General features: G+C 33.6%; 1 protein-coding gene across 5 annotated transcripts in view; it reads left to right on the top strand.

Annotated features, from left to right (window-relative positions):
- The window catches only part of RALGAPA1 (Ral GTPase activating protein catalytic subunit alpha 1), a 258,914-nt gene that overhangs the window by 37,438 nt on the left and 200,689 nt on the right, over positions 1–20,787 (top strand). For all 5 annotated transcript variants that reach the window (XM_048221044.2, XM_026513605.4, XM_044389462.3 and 2 more), the window contains 8 exons: positions 3,928–4,038; positions 4,809–4,858; positions 8,910–8,967; positions 13,768–13,811; positions 15,172–15,349; positions 16,809–16,924; positions 19,341–19,479; positions 20,527–20,735. In XM_048221044.2, the coding sequence (XP_048077001.1) occupies positions 3,928–4,038; positions 4,809–4,858; positions 8,910–8,967; positions 13,768–13,811; positions 15,172–15,349; positions 16,809–16,924; positions 19,341–19,479; positions 20,527–20,735 (905 nt within the window). The remainder of the gene's footprint in view (positions 1–3,927; positions 4,039–4,808; positions 4,859–8,909; positions 8,968–13,767; positions 13,812–15,171; positions 15,350–16,808; positions 16,925–19,340; positions 19,480–20,526; positions 20,736–20,787) is intronic.

Below are 20,787 nucleotides of genomic sequence, written 5' to 3'. Positions count from 1 at the left end.
CCTACTCCTCCGCCATCTTAACCTCCTCCCTCTCTATCATCCTTTTAACAAAGATCTTATTTTCTTTCTAGCATTTCTGTTTCATCTTTGACATTATTGCCTATTATTTTACTTTCTCCTAGTTAGTAACCTTTCGCATTAGTAGTGTTATTTTTTTAGCATTCAGTTTTCATTTAGATTTACCCATTTATTTTCCATTTTCTTTCTCATTTTTCCTTTTCTCACTTCTATGTGAGTTTATTTCTCCTCTTTCAGAAATCTCATATTTGAGTTTGAGTGATGTTTTTTGGGTGTTTAACTCTAAGGGTGTTAGAAAATGCCTTTTCTTCATTTTCATGTTCATGTTATTGAACAGTACTTAGGCTGAGCATAGAACTTTAGAATGACTATTATTTTTCCTTAGTTCTTTCCATATAAAGTTGCATTGTCTTCCTGTTTCTATTGGGCTGATGAGAAGTCTGCCGTTAGTTTTGATATTCTTATATAGGTATTTTTTGTTTATTTTAATATTTCCATTTTGGTTTTGGTGTTAGGATGTGTCCATGTGTAGATTTGAATTTACCCTGCCTGGGACTCAATATACCATTTTTAATCTGAAGATATTTTAGAGAGTTCTTAGATATTATTATTTTTTTTAATATTGTACATTTTCTTCCTGGAACTTCTTAGGTACTCTGTTATCCTTATCTTTATATTTTCCATCTGGTTAGTCTCTGCGTTACTTTTGAGTTACAGCTTCAGTTCTGTTCCACCTTACTTATTCTCAGTTTTCTCCCTTTGTCCTTTTTTCTCTTCCTCCCATTTCTCAATTTATTTTCCCTTTCCCATACATCCTCTCCCCCTTTTTTGGAGCCTAATTGTGTATTATTTACAATTTATCCGGTCTAATGGTATATTATTTATAACTTATCTGTTTGTGTTTTTAACCTCTCCCTCCTCCATTGGGTTTTGTTTTGTTTTGTTTTGTTTATTTCCTACTCTGCTTTCCCCCAGTATGTAAATTAGTGAACTGGTGATCAAAAATGTTTTGTAAAAGAGGTTTTTTTAAAATTTTTTTTATTATATTATGTTAGTCACCATATAGTACATCCCTGGTTTCTGTTGCAAGGTTCGATGATTCATTAGTTGTGTATAACACCCACTGCACCATGCAATACATGCCCTCCTTACTACCCATCACCAGTCTATCCCATTCCCCCACCCCCCTCCCCTCTGTAAAAGAGTTTTTATTTGCTGACTAGTTCATTATAAATAGATAGGGAGTCAAAAGGAAATTAGCCTAATTTTGATTCAGTATCTTTTTAGCAAGTATGTAGTTACCATACTTTCCTAACATGCTGTGTGAGATGGAAATTAAGAGACTATCTTGGCTCCTAAATTAGGTCGTAGAATCTTGAGTTGATTTGTGTTTGCTTTTGTTTTGTTTTGATTTTTTTGTTTTGCTTTGTTATTGTTCTCTCATTTTCTTCTTTCCTCTGGGACATTAGTTATGTTTGAAACATTAATTTCAGGAAATGTAGAGCTAATTATAGTAGCCTATTCTAATTTCATAGTCTTTGTTACTCTACTGTGTGGGAAAAATGCTTTTCGTGTTTTTCTCAGTTGTATATGTTTTTATTTTGAAAGTCTGTAAAATGTGTTTAACTAGTATTTGATGACTTCATATCTTCTTATGGCAGATAATAAATTACTGGTGTTCTATTCATATTACACTGGAGACTGAATAACATAGAGGTTAAGAGCATGGCAGTAGATCCAGGCTATATGGTTTAAATCCCTGTCTCTCCTTTTTACTAGCTGAATTACTTAAACTCTCTGTGCCTGTTTCCTCATCTATAAAATAGGGATAATAGTACTTATTTCATGATGTCATTGTGAGAATTATAGGAATTAATTTCTGTAAATCACTTACAAGAATGTCTAACATATAGGGAACATTCAGTTTGTATTAGCCATTATGTTTTCTAGTTCTGTGAAAAGTCACACAGGTAGTGTTACTGATAGGAGTGGAATCTGGGTGTTCTAATTCCAGTCTAGATGAAGCAATGTTTTGCCTGTCAGGAGGTTATGCAGTCTTTTCTGGTATAAAAATTTTCAAGCTAATAAATGAATCTAATAAAGTTAAAGTAATTTGTTTTATCAGTAGTAAAACATATTTGAGTACATATGTGCTGAGCTAACTGTGCTAGGTTTTGGGAATACCAAGGTAGACACAGTTTATATTCTAAAAAACCTATAGACTAGTCCTGGAAAGAAAACAAAAACCCACGTACAACAGAGTTATTTCCATAAGATAGAAATGTAGAGAATCCAAGAATAGGGAGGAGAGGGCATTCATCCCTTCCTTTGGGAGGGCAAAGGAGAAACAGTCTTGGAAATAGACAAGATGCCACTAAAAAATTATTATGATTATTCACAGGGTAAGAATAGGAAAGAGAGTTTAAAGTGCTCTCTATATATTGTTACTATTTAACCTTATTCTGAAATCTTCTGTTGAGCCTTAGAGCATTTCAAGAAATTAACTGATACTTACCTTTAATTTGACTCTCATGACAATTAGTTTATTCTTCATCTCCCAGCCTCAAAAATCTTTGATTTTTTTCCAGTGCCTTTTTCAAATTTATTTTGCATTATAAAAGAAATATGTGCTTTTTATAAATGAAGTTGAATAATGGGAAGTATAGATTAAAAGTACAAGTTCTGTATTCCCCCTTTTTCTTCAGCCTTCTCAGTCTCCGTGAAGATAAACCAAACAACAAAATGCATAATATGTATACGTCTGCATCTTGCTTTGAATAATAATTTTTCTCCTTTACTTTGCATTCAGAACATTGTATGACATATTTCAAGGCTATTTTTTCAATTTTATTTTTATCAAAGTGTTTTGGGCTCTTATCTAAAATGAATTATTTTTCTGTATCCTATCCTGCTTCATACTTTCCTCACTTTTTTGTCTTTGCTTATACTTAGAATGCCCTTCACCGCTTCATGTTGAAAGTCCTTTCTGTCCTTAATAGTCTTTTCAAATAATAAATCCTGTGTTAAGCTTTTCTTCTTTCCCCACTTTCACCCCTCTTTTAGCTTTGAAAGTAATTTTGTGTTTCTAAATTGCCATTATATTTTGTAACTTCACTTTCAGTATCTAACACTTTCTAATGTGCATACAGCTATGTTTGATTTTGTGTGCCCTGGACTATACTGACAATTCCTTTAAAGCAATATTATCTGATTTGAGCTTTGTAATACCTATGTGCCTATTTATAAAATCTGTTGTTATGTACCTATTTACTGAATAAATGTATTTTAGATATATATAATTACTCTTAAGAATGCTGATTTCAAACTGTCTTGGGGATAAGTTGAAAGAAGCATAACTGTGAATTGAAACTAAAAGTTGACTTCTTTCCTTGGTTGGGTTAAATATTCAAAATAAATTTTGAATAAATCTCTCTGACACATTGTTGTGCTTTTTTTTTTTTTAAGGAAACGAAGATTATGATAACCTGATTTAACCTGGTTTTTTATTTTATTTTTTTGAAGATTTTATTTATTTGAGAGAGAGCACGTGAGCACATAAGTCAGGGAGGGGGGTGCAGAGGAAGAGGTAAAAGCAGGCTTTCTACTGACAAAGGGCTGGATCCCAGGACCCTGAGATCATGACCTAAGCTGAAGGCAGATGCTTAACTGACTGAGCTACCCGGATGCCCTTTAACCTGTTTTTAAAATTAAAACTAAAATTTTTAAAAAACTAAAGTTGCGTGAACAAGGATATAAATAAATGCATATCTCAAATATTTTAATAGGATAGAATTTTAGGAGCAGTTCTTTGAAGTTACTTTTTTGAAGGAAACTCGCCACTATGACTATTTGCTGAACATGATTTAACATATATGTAATCACTAAAAACTGTTTTTGTTTCCTTTTCAGAGAATGCAGAGTCTATCGATCTTAAACAGTTTTTTGACCAACATTTTTCACATATATATTACGTGTTCTTTGAGAATTTTGTGACTATTGAAGCTAGTCTTAAACAGAAAGGTAAGATATTAAAATTGGTCCTGTCTTATGTTGATGTTTCAAACAATTGTCCTAAGTATTCACTTAAAAATAGACTCTTTGACATTGGAATTTTACTGTTATTTCACTTTTTTGGTCAAACATCTTTTAGACACACTCTCAAAGTATAGGTTAGTTATACTGTCTTCATTCTTTTGAGAAGGCTTAGAAGATTTGCTTTTTGCCTGGTCAGATTTATTTACCTATTTCCTCACTTTCTCTGCTCTGCCCTTAGGTGCCTGTGAAGTTTGAGCAGTCATTCTCATATTTTCATTTTCAGAATTTATTCTAAGTCCTCCCCAGTATATATATATATATATAATTTTTTTTTTTTGAAAGACTTTATTTATTTGAGAGAAAGAGAGCGAGTGTGCACCCACATGAGTGCGGGAAGGGGCAGAAGGAGAGGGAGAAGCAGACTCCCCACTCACCAGGGAGAGCTTGATCCCAGGACCCTGAGATCATGACCTGAGCTGAAGGCAGACATTTAACTGATTAAGCCACCCAGGCTCCACTCCACAGTATATTATTTGTTGTTAGACATAAATATGTAGAATCTTAATTTAATTGTTGAAAAGAATAGAGATGCTACAGTATTGTCTATACATTGAACAGAATATGCTTTAAACATTTTATTAAAGAATCACTGAGAAAATACTTTAGTGCTTGAAATATTTTAAGATTTTTAAGTGGTTTTTAACAGTAAGGACAAAATGATAATGTTTAAAATATTTTTCTGTAAAATGTTTTAGGTCACAAGTCTCAAAGGGAAGAATTGGATGCTATACTTTTTATTTTTGAGGTAAGTATCTGCCAATCAACTTTTTTTCCCTCCAAAATAATTCTTGGAACATACAAAGGAATATATTGAAACTATAAAGCATATATCAAAAGACTGAACCTGCTGTGCTTCCCAAGAACTGAATCACATTTTCGACCTAAAAATATATCTGACTTAATTCTTAATTATTTCTTGAGGATGTGTTGTTCTTAGGTAGAAATAGAACTACGTTTTTATGCATTTGACACCATAAAGTTGGTAATGCTGTAAAATAGTTAAGTGTTTTGTAAATTATTTTTCTATATTACTTTGGATTGGTGTGGGACAAGTCTTAATTGTTAGAAGGAAGTAGCAACATTTGAACCTCTACTAAAATTTATATTTTGTTTTTGGCATACTGATAAAAATTAAGGTCCCCTCACTTTTAAGATAACTCCTTGCCTCTTAATTCTGTCTTTCAAATCAAGCAAGGACAGGAGTATTCTGATCTTTAGCAAGAATTCAGAGATCTGGAGAAAGCCAAGGATTAGATCTTGTGACTTGAAAGACATTAAAGAATTTGGAAATCTGTGTTTCAAGATTGAGCTATTCTGTCTCTTGGTTAATTAAAGATAGTTCACTGTTTTATACTTTGGATACTTTGATACGGTTTAGAAGAATTTGAACAATCTGATATCTCTCTTAGGTATTGACTTAGCTATTGATTTAGTCACAGTTAAGGAAAAAAAGTTGGGGTTTTTTGTTGTTTTTTTTTTTTAAAGAGTTCTAGATGGAAGTAACTGGTGTTGGTACCTGTTGTGCTGTTTATTTTTGGTTATCATTGTCCCTGAGGAATTTGCTTATATTTATCTCTCCCGGTGTTTGCATGAAATATTTACAAGGGGAATGTTACAACATAGATGTTTTGAGAAAGAATGAAAGTATCAGCAGAAATCATTCAAATTATGTTCTCTAACATGGAATTAAATGAAATCAGCATCAAGGAAATCTTGTAAATTCATAAATATGTGGAAATTAATGGACATACCCCTAAATAATCAATGGCTCATAGAAAGATATGACATACCAAAACTTAGGGAATGCAGCTAACCAAGCACTCAGAGGAAAATTTATAGTTATAAACTTTATATGATAAAAGGAAGAATGTTATCTCATCTATTACCTAAGCTTCCACCTTAAACAAGAAAAAGAAGCGAATTAAAACTAGAAAAAGAAGCAAATTAAACCCAAAGCAAGCAGATAAAAGGAAATAATAAAGATTATAGCAGAAATAAATGCAAGAAAGATTTAAAAAATGGAGAATACCAACAGAACTGAAAGTCAGTTCATTGAAAAAGATCAAGAAAACTAGTAATAGTTGGCCATACTAAGTAAAAAGAGTGAAGAATTAAATTACTAAATTCAGGCATTAAAAAGGAATATCACTACCAACTTTATAGAAAGTGTAAGAGGATACTATGACAAACTATAAGACAACAGATTTGATATAAAAAATGGACAGGTTTTATAAAGACAGCAATGAGATTCAGACAGAAATAGAAAACCTGAAAGACTTACAACTAGTGGAAAAAATGAATTAGTATTTAAATAAAATTCCACCAAGAAAAGCCCAGACCCAGATGACTTCACTAGTGAATTTTAACCAGACATTTAAAGAAAAATACCAGTTCTTCACAAATTCTTTAATAAAAAAGAGATGGTATTTCACAGTTCATTCTATGAGGCCAGTAAAACCAGATAAAAACAGGGAAAGAGAATTATAATAAAATATTTCCATGCGTACTGACACAAAAAAATCCTAAAAAAAAAAAAAAAAGTAAACCGAACCAAGATACACATAAAAAGGATTATACAACATGACTAAATGGGATTTATCTAAGAAATACAAAGTTTAACATCTAAAAATTAACCAACTAGTGTATAATAATAATAAGATAAAAGACAAAAAATACATGTTATTATCAGTAGACAAAGAAAAAGCATTTGGCAAAATCCAATACTTTTCCATGATAAAACACTTAACAAAATGGGAGTAAAAAGAAACTTCGTCAACTTGATATAGGACATCTACAAAAATGCACATTTAAGACCATACCTAGTACTGGATGCTGAGTGCCTCTTTCTTAAGATTAGGAACAAAACAAGCCGTTTCTATTGAATATTGCACTTGGTTCTAGCTAGCCAGGGCAATTAGGCAAGAGAAGGAAATAAAAGACCTCAAGATTGAAAAAGAAGTTAAAAAAAAGAGAAGAGAAGGCAAGATAATAATTTCTGGAAAGTGTTCCTTCAGACTTTCACGCTTGCCCTGTGTTCAGGAAACTAAGATGGATTGATTAGTTAATGGAAGATCTTTCAGGACCTTCCTTCCTTCTATTAAAAAATAGTGTTTATTTTCCTTTATGTAATATATATTGATCAGTTGTTTGTCTTTAATGAATGACTGAATTTTCTTAGAATATAAAGATGTTAGATGGAGGGCTTTCATCTTTTGGAAAAACATTTAACCTGTGTGCTGATGTTTTTCTACTTACACTGGGGACAATAATATCTGACCTCTACCTTCAGAGACTAATGATGATTTTTTAAAGATCAGTAAATTTATAGATTAACTGACTTCCTATTTTTGGAATAAAGAGCACCATTATGTAGTGTTAATAATATGATACAGTATTTATAATCCGTTTTCTTTTGTTAAGACTACACATGGTTTCTTTCATCTTTATAGTAACCACATAAAAATAAAAGACGCGTTTATTTACATTTTATAAGAGGTTAAATCTGAAGTATAATAGTCATAATTTAGGAATGTTTCTGAGTAGTTTACAACTTATCTTTTCAACTTATAATTTTATCTCTTTCCATACCAAAATAAATACAAATATACAATTGTTGGCTAGAGAAATAGGAGGAGGGCAACGGTAAAAAGGTTTGTGTATCTCATGTCAAATTTCTTCATCATTCTCTTGTATGAGATGGACTAATAAGATCATATCAAATGGAAGATAGAGAAGTGTAAAACATGCATACTTTTGGGGCAGAATAGTATAAAAGTACACATTTTGGAATTAAGCATATCAAGATTGGAATCAGTTCTTCCACTTTCTAACTTAAGCACATTACTTAACCCATTTTCTCATTTTTAAAATGAGATTAATAAACTCTTTTTAGGATGGTTGTGAGGATTAATGAGATACTTATATATAAAAGTATCTAGTGTTTTGCCCTTATGGACATTTGGTTCATGGCATTTCTAAAGAATAACAGTAAGAGCAGCACTAACAACAGACTGACACACGTGAAACTCATTCAGCGAGCAGATGAGTACTGGGAGCAAAGTTTAGTAGCACAGTAAGTTGGCTGTTGAACCAGAATAATTCACACAGAAGAAATTTGTAAAGGGAATTAAAGGTAAAATTTTGATAGTGTTATATGTGAAAAGTGTTTACTCCCAATTAATGGAAACCTGTATTAGTTCAACTGGAAGGATCCTGAATTTTTAAATATTGTTCTTATACCTATAGCCATCATAAATATGGGTCCACCTGAATCAAATCAGTACAGATATTAGATGTGATTTTTGTGAAATCAAAATATTTTCCCTACTTTCATCAAAACAGGAGGAAGAACTACTCAAAGTGAGACAAAATGTCACAAATAGTAGTATCTGAAAGAATTCAGAGCCTATCAGTAATATCCACAATATGGAAATTCGAAGAATAGAAAATGATCATTTTGAAATATGTTAGAGTTGTTACTTAATCCATAAAGAGAAATATACTTACTTTCCACATCATTGTAAAAGAAAATTTTCATTAATGTCTTATTCCAAGTCTTTGTTAGTATAGCTTGTTAGGTTTTGTTTTTGGTATTTTCGAATATTGATCATTGTGCCAGTGCTGAAATAGTGCGAGTACTGTCAGATTAGCTCAAATACTATTTTGTGTTTGTGATGCTATCTTTTACATAAGAGACTGTTAAAGGCTTATTATAAGCTCTTTAATTTTTCACATTGCACAGAATGTGGACTCATTACTTGCTTTTCGTTCTTTTTTTTATTCATACTGATTTTTAGAAAATTTTACAACTTCTTCCAGAGAGAATTCATCAGCGATGGCAGTTTCATAGTATTGGTAAGTGATTTAAATATGTATTTCACATTTGACATGAATGATAATATATGAAAATGCTCTGTAGTGGGTTGGTCATTATTTGAAATGAATTTATAGTTTATGTTTTAGTAAAAATACAGAGAATACAGGACTATACTTAATGGGAGTATAAGATAAAAATATAGATGAAGGATTTCCAGTCAAAATGGCATATTAAATTTCTTTGATCTGTCTGTTCCTTTATTTTAGTAATGATAAAACTATAAAACCAAAAAAATAAAAGCAGGCTCAGCATCAAAATAAACATCTCAGAATCAGAAATGGAAGAGAAATGTGAAGTGCCAAGTAGAGCGAATACTTGGGCTCCAGATTTGAAAGGCAGCAGTGTCAGCTGGCAGTTTGCTCCACAGAAAATAGTGAGGGGAACTAGAGTTAACCTTATTGCTCAAAGGGCCAGAGTAGAGCTTTCCAGATCATGGAATGAAGCCAAAAAGAAAAAAAAAGCGGGGCGGGGGAAGAACCCTGCTGTGGATTACTGTCAGAGACTAAGTAGGGAGAAGACAGACTTTCTGTTACCAGAAACTAAGCTAAGGTGCTTGCGCGTTTGGAGTCTGGTCGTATAACAATAACAGTATCACCAGAGAGCTCTGGAGCTCTTGTTCTAAGACATTTAACCCCTCTGTGATTAGAAAGGAGTCTGCAGGTAAGCAGTTGTTGGCTTTGGTTTAGGTGTCTCAATGATGTCAAGTTTGATTGCTAATGATTCTCATGACCCTTCTCTCATGGGGAATATGTGGATGGCCACCCTATCTACATTATTGAAGTAGAATGTTATAGGCCTTATATTCATTTGTAAACCTGTATTTGTTTCTCCTAAAAAAGAAAGTCATGGATTCTATTTAGGCCCCACATTTTTTAATCCATTATAGCAAGTGAAATCCTTTTTGGACACAATTTATAAATGGGCAAAGGATTTGAACAGACATTTCTCCAAGATACACAAATGACCAATAAGCACATGAAGAGATGTGCAACATCATTAGTCAGTAGGGAAATGCAAATCCCAACTCTACGGAGATACCACTTCACATCTACTAGGATGACTGTGAGCAAAAAAATAATAAGCGTTGGTGAGGCTGTGGAGAAATTGGAACCCTCAAACACTATTGGTAGGAATGTAAAATGCCGCAGCTGCTTTGAAAACCAGTCTGGCAGTTCCTCAAAATATTAAACATAGAGCTCCTTTATGCCCCAGCAGGTCCATACCTAGATATATACCCAAGAGAAAGGAAAACATGTCTGCATAAAAACGTATGCTCTAATGTTCATAGCACCATTTTTCATAATAGCCAAAAGATGGAAATGACCCAATGTCTGTTAACTGATGATTAGATGAGTAAAATGTCTTTTTAAAAAAAAGAAAAGATTTTTGTGGGGCTTTGAAACTATAAGCCTTCCCAATTAATTCCAGAAACAAAAGGAACTCTGGACATCTAGGGAAGGATATTGGTACAGGGGCTAAAAAAACCCAAAATCCTAAACAGTAAAGCCTTTTAGAATAAACTTTTTAGATAAAGTTTGAGACTAAATGTAACGTACCCATCATATATGAAGAACTCTTACAACTCGATAATAAGGTGATAATAAGACAAATATTTTTAAATTGGCGAAATATTTGAATAGACTTTATATCAGAGAAGAGATATGAATTGGTAACAAGCACTTGATAAGGTACTCAGTAAAATAGTGAAATCCTATTTTGTGTTTCATAATCATAAAAATGTCTTTGAGGGTTGTTCATGAAGAAAGTTGTTTGTTTTTTTTTTTTTGAGACATCTGAACTTCAAAAGTTTATTGTATCTTCTAAGGAATGTAGGCTTAAATCTCCAAAAGAGCTTTAGGCTCTCTAGTTGTCATGATTAGTAATATTCCAACAAATGTCTAACTTGAGAAGATACATAAGTGGTCATTTTTCTTTGTCATCCAGAAAAATCCTAAAACTGTTTTTTTTTTCTTTTTTGTCATATATAAAGGAAAATAGATCAATGACTCTAGTTGATTTTTTTAAAAGTAGCTTTATTGTATTATAATTTATATAGGTAAAATTTATCTATTTAAGTAAATGATTCAGTGATTTTAAATAAATCTTTAGAGGCACCACTGTCCAGTTTTAGAACATTGCCTTACCCTGAAGTATTCCTTCAAACCCACTTACAGTCAGTGTTTTTCCCACCACCACAATCTGCTTTCTGTGCTCAATAAATGTCTTCTTTTGACATTTCATGTAAGTGAAATCATGCAATTTATAGTAGTTTGCATTTGGCTTCTTTCACTTAGCATAATTTTTTGTTTTCCATATTATAGCATGTATCATCATTCCTTTTTATTGCTGTATATTCTGTCATAGGGATATATCATGTTTTATCTACTCACCAATTCATGGGCATTTATATTGTTTCTAGTTAATTATAACTTATTTATTCTGTTTGTTTTATTGTAGATTCAGTTTTTTACATATAGGAACATGTCAACTGCAATTTAAGATAGTTTTACTTTTTTATTTCCAATCTGGTACTTTTAATTCCTCCCTCCCTCCCTTCCTTCCTTGTTTATTGTTTTTCTAGTATAGTGTTGAATAAAAGTGGTGAGAGCAGACACTCTTGCATCATTCCTGATGTGTGGGAGAAAGCAGTTACTCTTTCATCATTATGTATGGTGTCAGCTATTTTTATAACTTTGACAAGAACCCTTATTATAGTATTCCTGGGCATAGCAAAAATTTGAAAACAAACCAAATGTCCTCACATAAATAAGATTAATAGTATGGAATGGAATTGTATACAGCAGTTAAAGTGAATTAATTAGAGCTATACAGATCACTGTAGATAAATTTCAGAAACTAATATTGGATGTGAAAAGTTATTTAGGTAGTGGCCCCTGGGTATCTCGGTTGGGCATCTGACTTGATTTCGGCTCAGGTCATGATCTCACGGTTGTGAGCTTGAGCCCCAAGTGAGGCTCTGTGCTGAGCATGGAGCCTACTTAAGATTCAGTGTTCTGCTCTCCTTGCCACCAACCCGCGCCGCCTTTTTTTTTTTTTTTTTTAAGATTTTATTTATTTATTTGACAGAGATAGAGACAGCCAGCGAGAGAGGGAACACAAGCAGGGGGAGTGGGAGAGGAAGAAGCAGGCTCAAAGCGGAGGAGCCTGATGTGGGGCTTGATCCCATAACGCCAGGATCACGCCCTGAGCCAAAGGCAGAAGCTTAACCGCTGTGCCACCCAGGCGCCCCCCCGCGCCGCTTTCTTGCGCATGCACTCTCTCAAAAGAAAAAGAAAAAGAACTTATAGGAAGGCTTGTTTTATGTGATATCATACATAAATGTAAGGTTGTGTGTTTTTTTTTTTTAAACTGTTAATTAAACTTCAAACCTAATCAGATTTGGTTAGTTTTCCACTTATGTACTTTTTCTGTTCCAGAATCCAATCCACGATTCCACAGTCCATTTAGCATATATAGATTTTTTTAGGGGAGCTGATTAAAGACTGGGGTTTACATAGTATTGCTTTAAGAAATTGAATTTGTGCAAACATAAGAGAATTGCAGATAAATCAACATAGTTTTATTTGAATTATTAAAGCTTATTTTTGTATGACAAATGAAACTTAACCAAATAAAATCCAGGCTTGATCTTTGTGTGTGTGTGTTTTGTATGTGTGTAATCTTGATATTAGAAAGAATAAAAAATAGGATTAGAACAAATAGCTGTGGAAGAAATTCTTGTAACTGGTATAAGGTTTTAAATATATAAACCAATTCTAGGGGCGCCTGGGTGGCACAGCGGTTAGGCACCTGCCTTCGGCTCAGGGCGTGATCCCGGCGTTGTGGGATCGAGCCCCACATCGGGCTCCTCTGCTATGAGCCTGCTTCTTCCTCTCCCACTCCCCCTGCTTGTGTTCCCTCTCTCACTGGCTGTCTCTATCTCTGTCGAATAAATAAATAAAATCTTTTAAAAAAAAAAATAAATAAATATATAAACCAATTCTAAATATTTTATTGATTTATAAGTAAATAGCCCTAATATAAAAATATTTTGGAAATCATCAGTACGAAAATCTGGATAATGTTTTTTTCTGGGGAAAGAGGGAGTAGAGTGATTTGACATGGTTTCAAAGGAGGCTTCAAAGATACTTGCTAGATAAAACATCATAGATAAGGTAAATGAATGAAATTTTAAAACTGCAAGAAACATGGGACTGTGTTTAGATTTGTTTAGACCAAATGGCGGGTCTCTGGATGCTTGTTAATGTAATTTCAGTATTTTATTATAGAGTTGAAAAATTGTACAGATTTAAAAATGAATATTAAAGATGGCTTTGAATATTCTGAAAAAGAAAATTAGTACAATGAAAATGTTTGTTAGGAAATATTAGAGTTACAGAAGTTCATGTGGTTAACTAAATGGAAATTTCCTGCAGTGGTTTTTGTTTGTATTAGTGATGCAGAAAGTATTTAATTATATTCTTAGTCTTAAATAAGAGATATACAGAGATAATGTTGTAGTAACTGCAATTTTGGGATTAGGTTTTGTTTCAATAGACTAAAGCATATTTAATTCCAATAGACCATGTGTTGAAAAGGTGACTCTTTATATGCCCTTCTGGTCCCAAGATTATGGCCAGAGGGATATCAGGGTCACCAAGAATAATTTGGAGATTGCCAAGGACTTGTTTTAAAGTGTTTTCAAGTCTGACCGAGAACTCTGACATTTGGAAACAACCAAGAAAATATGAATATTTTAAATCATGTTTCCTTTTCAGGATTGATTTTAAAGAAACTACTCCACACAGGAAACTCTTTGAAGGTATAATTAATTTTTTTTTCTATGACTTTTAAAAAAACTGTCTCTTTTCTACTTCTCCTACATCAATGTTTTTCCTAAAGAATTTTGATTTGTCTTTAGTTCACTTAGTTGAAGTGAATTTACTTTAAATAAAATATAGCAACATACGCAGTATGTGTGAAAATACATACTGGGTTGAACAGGCTATTGAAAAACTTTTGCCACTGCATTGAGTGATTCACTAGAAATACTTTACTCTCTGGTCCCCAGAAGACAAAAATTATTTAGTCTTTCAACAAATTATTCTTTATATTACTATAAGTATTCTTAGATGTAGGGAAAAATAGAGAATCTATGTTAAAAAGTTGGTTTTATTTCTTTTCTTTTTCATTATCTCATTGTGCTATATGGTAAGAGAAGCTACCCAGTGCAAAAGCATCTTGTTGTATGTTAAGTGAAAGTTTCATGACGTGGGTAGTTTTGGTGTCGAGGCTTGGTATAGCAGTACAAAGGAATAAGCCTTCCTAATTGTTCGTTTTCTTGTTATCTCTCTAAACTGAAAGGATGGCAGCTGTTGAACAGCTTTGACAGTGGCCGTTTACCAAGCTGCTGTAGTGCAATTTCCAAAGCTACCAGTGAGATTAACTTAGTGAGGAACTTTGTGCTTTGCTTATCAGAGACTGAATGTTTTTCTGTTTTTTCCTATTCTCTTGCTGGGAGAGAATTTATGCATTGGTTGAAATATTTGTTGTCTTCTGTATGTAGGGTATTGTTCTAGGTACTTAGACTATAGTAATAGGTCAAAATTTCTGCTTTGCAGGTTAGCAGCAAATAATAAGTAGATGACATAATTTCAGAGAGTGGTAAGCTTTTTAAGAACATGAACATTGATTTAGCAGGGCACCAAGATCCCCATAACCATTCCAGCTTTTACCAAAGTCAGTGTACAAGGAACAGTTATTGCCCTCTTTCTTCTTGCTTCTTGGATTAAACCAGTGGTGTTGGGAAAGAAAGAAGTAAACAAGAAGGAAATGATTTTCTGATTTTTTTTTTTTTACCAATGGAAATTATAGAATAAAGATTACCTGATGGCTTTAAGTGGTTAGAGGCCAAGTTTATTCTGTATTTGTTCAAAATCCATGAATTTGAATGTACAAATAACGAGGGCTCAGTAAATGACATGGGTGTAGTAGCCCTTCCTCTTTCCTTCCCTCTCTCCTTTCCTCCTTCCTTTTCTCCTTTTTCCTTTCCCTCTTTCTTTCCTTCCTCTCTTTTGCAAAGTAACACTCTCTCATCATCTTCTAGAGAATTTTGGCCTTAAAAGTAAGAAAATATTTCCCTTATAAGTAAAAACACTGTTTTTCATTTTATTTTATTTTAGATCAGACGGGAAGGTGTTCGTCTTTTCTTATTATGGTTGCAAGCTCTTCAGAATAACTGTAGCAAAGAACAGCTTTGGATGTTTTCATGCTTAATTCCTGGATTTTCGGCACTACAATCTGAACATGGACCTCGAACTTTAGATAATCTCATTAATCCTCCACTCAACCTTCAAGAAAGTAAGATTCACGAGATCTTATCCATCAGTATTTTAAAATTTCCTGTGTAGTTTGTTAAGATAGTTTTAAAATGTCCATATGTTTATTAACTGGGTAATTCAAGGCCATGTTGTAAAATGTAGGTTTTATTATTTTTCACATATGATGAGGCCAACAGATCGAAAGATGATTGCCATAAAAAAAATAGTTACAGTTCCTAAGGGGAGAGGGCATGCCACAGCAGGGAGGGTGGCCACATGGGGAAGGACCAGGGCAGTCAGGGCTCGGGCATCAAAGGCAAGAGCTCTTATTGTGATTTCTGTAGGTAGGAACATGTGAGGCAATGTGATCAGTGTTATGACTGGCTAGTTTGGACAATTTCAGCAGGCTTAGGTGCGTTGGGGCTGTCTCTCACTGTCAGCCATGTTACCTGGGTGATTAGGTCAGGGGAATAGTGGCCTTGAACGTGAGAGCCGGATAGAAGAGAGGTAGAGGTGTGGACTCTGGACTAGTTGGTTTGCATATGGAAGGCATACCATGTTCTCCGGCCCATCTTCACTATCTCTGGGAATTAGCTATTTAGCCCTGGGAGGGCCGTTCTCTCCATGGCCAGAAAGGCTTCTGGTGTGAAGGATCAGCACCACGTGGTTAATAGAAGCCGTTTTACATTTATCTTTCATTTCTAATTCTCATGTGTATCTTGTATCCTTGAGCTAATTTAGATGTACATTGAAGTACAAGAGTATTTTACTTTGTTCTAAGAGGAGTGTAACAAAACCTATTTTTGTGAACTTAATTACTTGGCTAATATACTAATAAACAGGTTTAGGAACCTGCCTGTACTAAACTAGGTGCTGCTTAGGAAATAATTAAGAGTTCAGCTAGTTGTTAGTCGATTTTTCTTGAATTTGCACTTGTTATAATGAATGTTTTTGAATATTTGAAAATTTTAGAAAATGTAAGAGCTTCTTATTTTATACATGGACTTTTGTAGTCAAGGAACTAAGATGCTATCCTTTGTTTTTGAGAGGGAAATAGCATTTCATTCTTTGAATAAAGAGGCTACCTTAAAGACTAAGCATAGTTATTACTAGAGTAATATGTCCTTTAATTGATAAATAAGGTCATTATTGTTGTTTTTCATCATACTGTGGAATTTTTGTAATGGGCACACCTAATGTAAATTTTAAAATATGAGTTCTTTTCCAAGTAAGTTTCACTCTTAAGCCCTTTGTTATCTGTCTGTCCATCCCTGTCACATTTTCTCAATCAAGGGCTTATGAAACAGCTGATTATTAAATTCTGTGGTGGTTGTGATGGACTGTTAGGTTGATCTCAGATTTATTTCAGGGTTCAATCATTAGAGCGTTTTCAAGCAGTATTCATTGCATATATGTTTTGCAGTTAAATTTTATTTGGATCACATTATTTCATTGTTAAATTTGTTTTGTAATTGTCCTAAACTTTTGTCTTTGTATAGCTCAAGTCACTATAGAGGAAATCACTCCTCTTGTCCCTCCACAATCAGGAGACAAAGGACAAGAAGATCTCACAAGCTATTTTCTTGAAGCGCTTTTAAAATACATAGTAATTCAGGTATGTGTTATCTTCTTTGATATCACCCCTCTTACCATCTTGTGTGGGTAATTAATTTTTCTCTCTTACCATTATTATGTTAGAGTAGATATTTGCTTATTTTCTTGAAGGAGGACAATTTTTACTTTTGAAAATATATGTTAGTATGCCTTTCGTGAACTAAAAATCATTGGAGGGATTATGAATCGCTTAGAAAGGGAGCTAGGGAGAGAAAATCTTAACAGTAGACTCTTTTATGTATATACCTTCTTCCATGGGCCAGTTGGGTTTACTTTCTGATCCTTTCCTTTATAATCAGTAGTTGTGGTCTTTAAGTAATAACTGATTTAGGAATCAACCTGCCGAGAGGTAGCCAGTAGGGCGGTAGGCTGAGAATGGGGTATGGGTGGAGGAATGTAATTTACACTTTAACCTATTTGTACTCTGTAAATTTCTGGGTGAATGTATTTTGTAAGGTAACCTCTTCATCTCTACATATGAAATGTACATACCCTGGTTGATGAAAACAATCTTAACATATACACATTTCTTGTAACTAGTTTAAACACAAAAATTCCCTATGCCTCAGACACTAACATTATAAAGTTAATTTGAACCCTGAATGAGATTGCCAAGGTTTAAATCTTATTCTACATCTTACTGTGATAGTGTCACCTTTGGTAAATTAACCTCTCTGGCTTAAAGTAGACATAAAAATAATATATAGCCTGTTTTGTTTGAGGGTTAAATAACTAATACAAAGTACTAGAAGAGAAAGGTGCATGACACCAAGTGTTCTGTGGGTGGTAGTTGTTACTGTCATTATTATTACCAGTTTTTCTTTTTTAAAAAAACAACTTTTATACCTCATAGGTTTTTAAAATTGTTTTGCTGGTTTATTGAGATATAATCGACATATAGTAAACTGCTATATTTGAAATATACAATTTAATGAAACTTATTACATGTATACAGCCATACAACCCTCACCATAATCAAGATAATAATCATATCGCCCCTAAAAGTTCTCACATGCCTTTATAATACATCCTTTTCCACTCCTAACCACTACCTCATTCCCAGGCAACTATTGATCTGATTTATGTCACTACAGTTTGCATTTTCCATATTTTCATATAAATGGAATCATATGGTACATACTTTTTTTTGGTCTGGCTTCTTTTCTCTATCATAATTTTTTTGAAAATCATCCATATTGTTGTGCATCAATAGTTTGGTTCTTTTTATTGCTGACTAGCTTTTCATTGTATGGATATAACATGCTTTGTTATTCAGTCCCCTCTTGATGATGATATGAGTTGTTTCTGGTTTTTGGTTGTTAAAATAAAACAGCTGCAAATATTGATAAACTAGTCCTTATGTGGACATAAAGTTTTTTCTCATGGGTAAATACCTAGTAGTGGAAAAGCTGGGTTGTAGAATAGGTACATATTGACTTGTTTAGGCACTGCCAAGCTGTTTTCCAAATGGTTGTACCTTTTTACATTCCACCAGCAATCTATGAAGCTCAAAAGTTGCTTTACATCCTCACCAACAGTTGGTATGGTCAGTGTGTAATTTTAGTTATTCTAAAGTGAATAAGGTAGGGGCGCCTGCGTGGCTCAGTTTGTTAAGCGTTTGTCGTTGGCTCAGTTCATGATCTCAGGGTTCTGGGATTGAGCCCCATGTTGGGCTCCCTGCGTGCAGGGAACCTGCTTCTCCCTCTCCACCCTGCTCGTACACACACACACACACACACACACACACACACTCTCTCTCTCTCTCTCTCTCTCAAATAAATAAATAAAATTTTTTAAAAAGTAGTGAATAATGTATAGTAGTATCTCATTGAAGCCTACTCTGGGCCTCTCCCATCCCCCTACTTTGATATCTTCCTCACCTTGCTGGAATTCTCACACCCTTTATTTACCCTTTCCCTCTTATCCCCCACCCCCTCACTTCATGGACACTGTCCTCACCCCTCTTGGGCACTAAGTCTCCACTGGGCTCCCGCCTCTGCTACATCTCCTTCATGGATGCCCTGCATTTTGTGGTCAGGCGCTAATTACCTGCACTTGACTGCCACTGCTTTCACTCTTTCCCCCACTCCCACTCACATATGCCTATTTTGTATGACTTGTAAGGCTGAATTATTCAGGACAGGGCAAAGGGGGAAAGAACATTAGTATCTTTGTCATTAGTAGAGCCAAGTCTGGGTCAACTTTAAAAATTTTCAGAGCACACTTTAACTTCTAAGATTTTTGAAATATAACATATAGAATGCGTTTACATTTGTCCTTTATGTATATTTAGCTGTGTCTCTTTAGAGTATAACAGATTAGTGTATCCCTTAAGTAACCTTTTACAACCTTGTTTATGAGAGCTAATAATTGTTTCTGTCTCATGGAGTGATTCTGATTTTATTTTTTATTTTTAGGTAAAAAGTTTAGAATGGAAGAACAAAGAAAACCAAGAAAGGGGATTTTCATTTTTGTTTTCACATTTTAAGAAATATTACTTGCCTTATATTTTCCCAAACATCTGCAAGGAGAATAGTTTATATCATCCTGTACTTGGTAGGTAATCTGGAATTTTCTAAAAGATCACATGTAAGGATAAAATATACCTCAGTGTAAAGTTCGCATTTGTTACCTGCAGAAAACTGATAAAATTTAATGTATGTATTGATTGTTTAGAGATACTTATACCTTGATTCATAGAGAAAGTGGAATTTTATTAATAGGAAAGTTTCACTGAGAATGAGGAGATTTTTTTTTTTAATGTCTTCTCTGGATCTCACCAATAAGAAAGTTAACCCACCAGAAATATTTGATATTATGAATTAAACTTCTGCTATTTGGTATGATCCTTAAACTATATTATAAATTTTCTTTTTAAGGTCCCCCAGGGGTTCAATTCAGTATGTCTTATTCAAGTTCTGTACAAATAATAATGTTATCACATATTTTGATAATGTCTTGTCCAGTATTTAGTGGCTGTGCCAAAATGGCTGAGCCTTAAAACTAGAGCCTTTCAGACAAATCTTGGTTTAGAAGCAGACCTCTTCCATATCTAGAAGCCACTGGTAGTCTGTATGTAGAAATGGTTTTTTTTTTTTTTGCAGAAAGATATTCCTATTTTAAGCTTCGCCAAGTTTAGGCAGCTGACAGGCTTAGGCATAACCATTAAGGCTTGTTAGAAAGGACTTAATTTAAAGTAGCAGATCTTTGCCATTGAGAACAATATTTGCTTTAAAAATATTTTTGCTATAAAAATCAAGGAAAAGTTCTCATACTTTGTATTCAAAATTCATTTCTCAGTCTTAGGTTAATTGAAGTGAATTCTCATTAATTTTAAATGGCTCTGGAAGCTTCTCTGTACTTAGGATTCACTGAGCCTTTTAATGATATCTTGCAAAAAGACATATTTCCAAATATCAGCAAAATACGGTTCAGTCTTCTAGACTGCATGCTAATATCTAGCAAATTATTTTAAAATGTCATTTTAAATCTTTAAAACAGGGTATCATCACAAGTGTTTTCTCAAATGTTTAAAAATGTAGATTTATCTAACCATAATTGTTTTCTTATTTTGGTTTTTGTTTTCCTTTTATTTTTCCATAGATATTCCACAGGTGAGACCAAAGCCACATTATGTTATGATAAAGAAGGATGCTGAAACCAATGAAGCAATCTATTGTACAAAAGAACCTTTCATTAAGGCTCGTGTTATTGTCATTCGTTGGCTGGTTTCTTTCTGGCTTGAGCCAAAGCCACATACGGGACCTCATATTCCTGGGATGGAAGGTGAAGTCTTGCCAAAGAATATTCAGGTAATACACCACAAAGGACAAACTTAAAAATGGCTTAAGAGATGTGTCTACA

The sequence above is a fragment of the Ursus arctos genome, unplaced genomic scaffold, assembly GCF_023065955.2.
Source record: "Ursus arctos isolate Adak ecotype North America unplaced genomic scaffold, UrsArc2.0 scaffold_37, whole genome shotgun sequence".
NCBI classification, from domain to species: domain Eukaryota; kingdom Metazoa; phylum Chordata; class Mammalia; order Carnivora; family Ursidae; genus Ursus; species Ursus arctos.
This window is presented reverse-complemented; position numbering and strand designations above follow the sequence as displayed.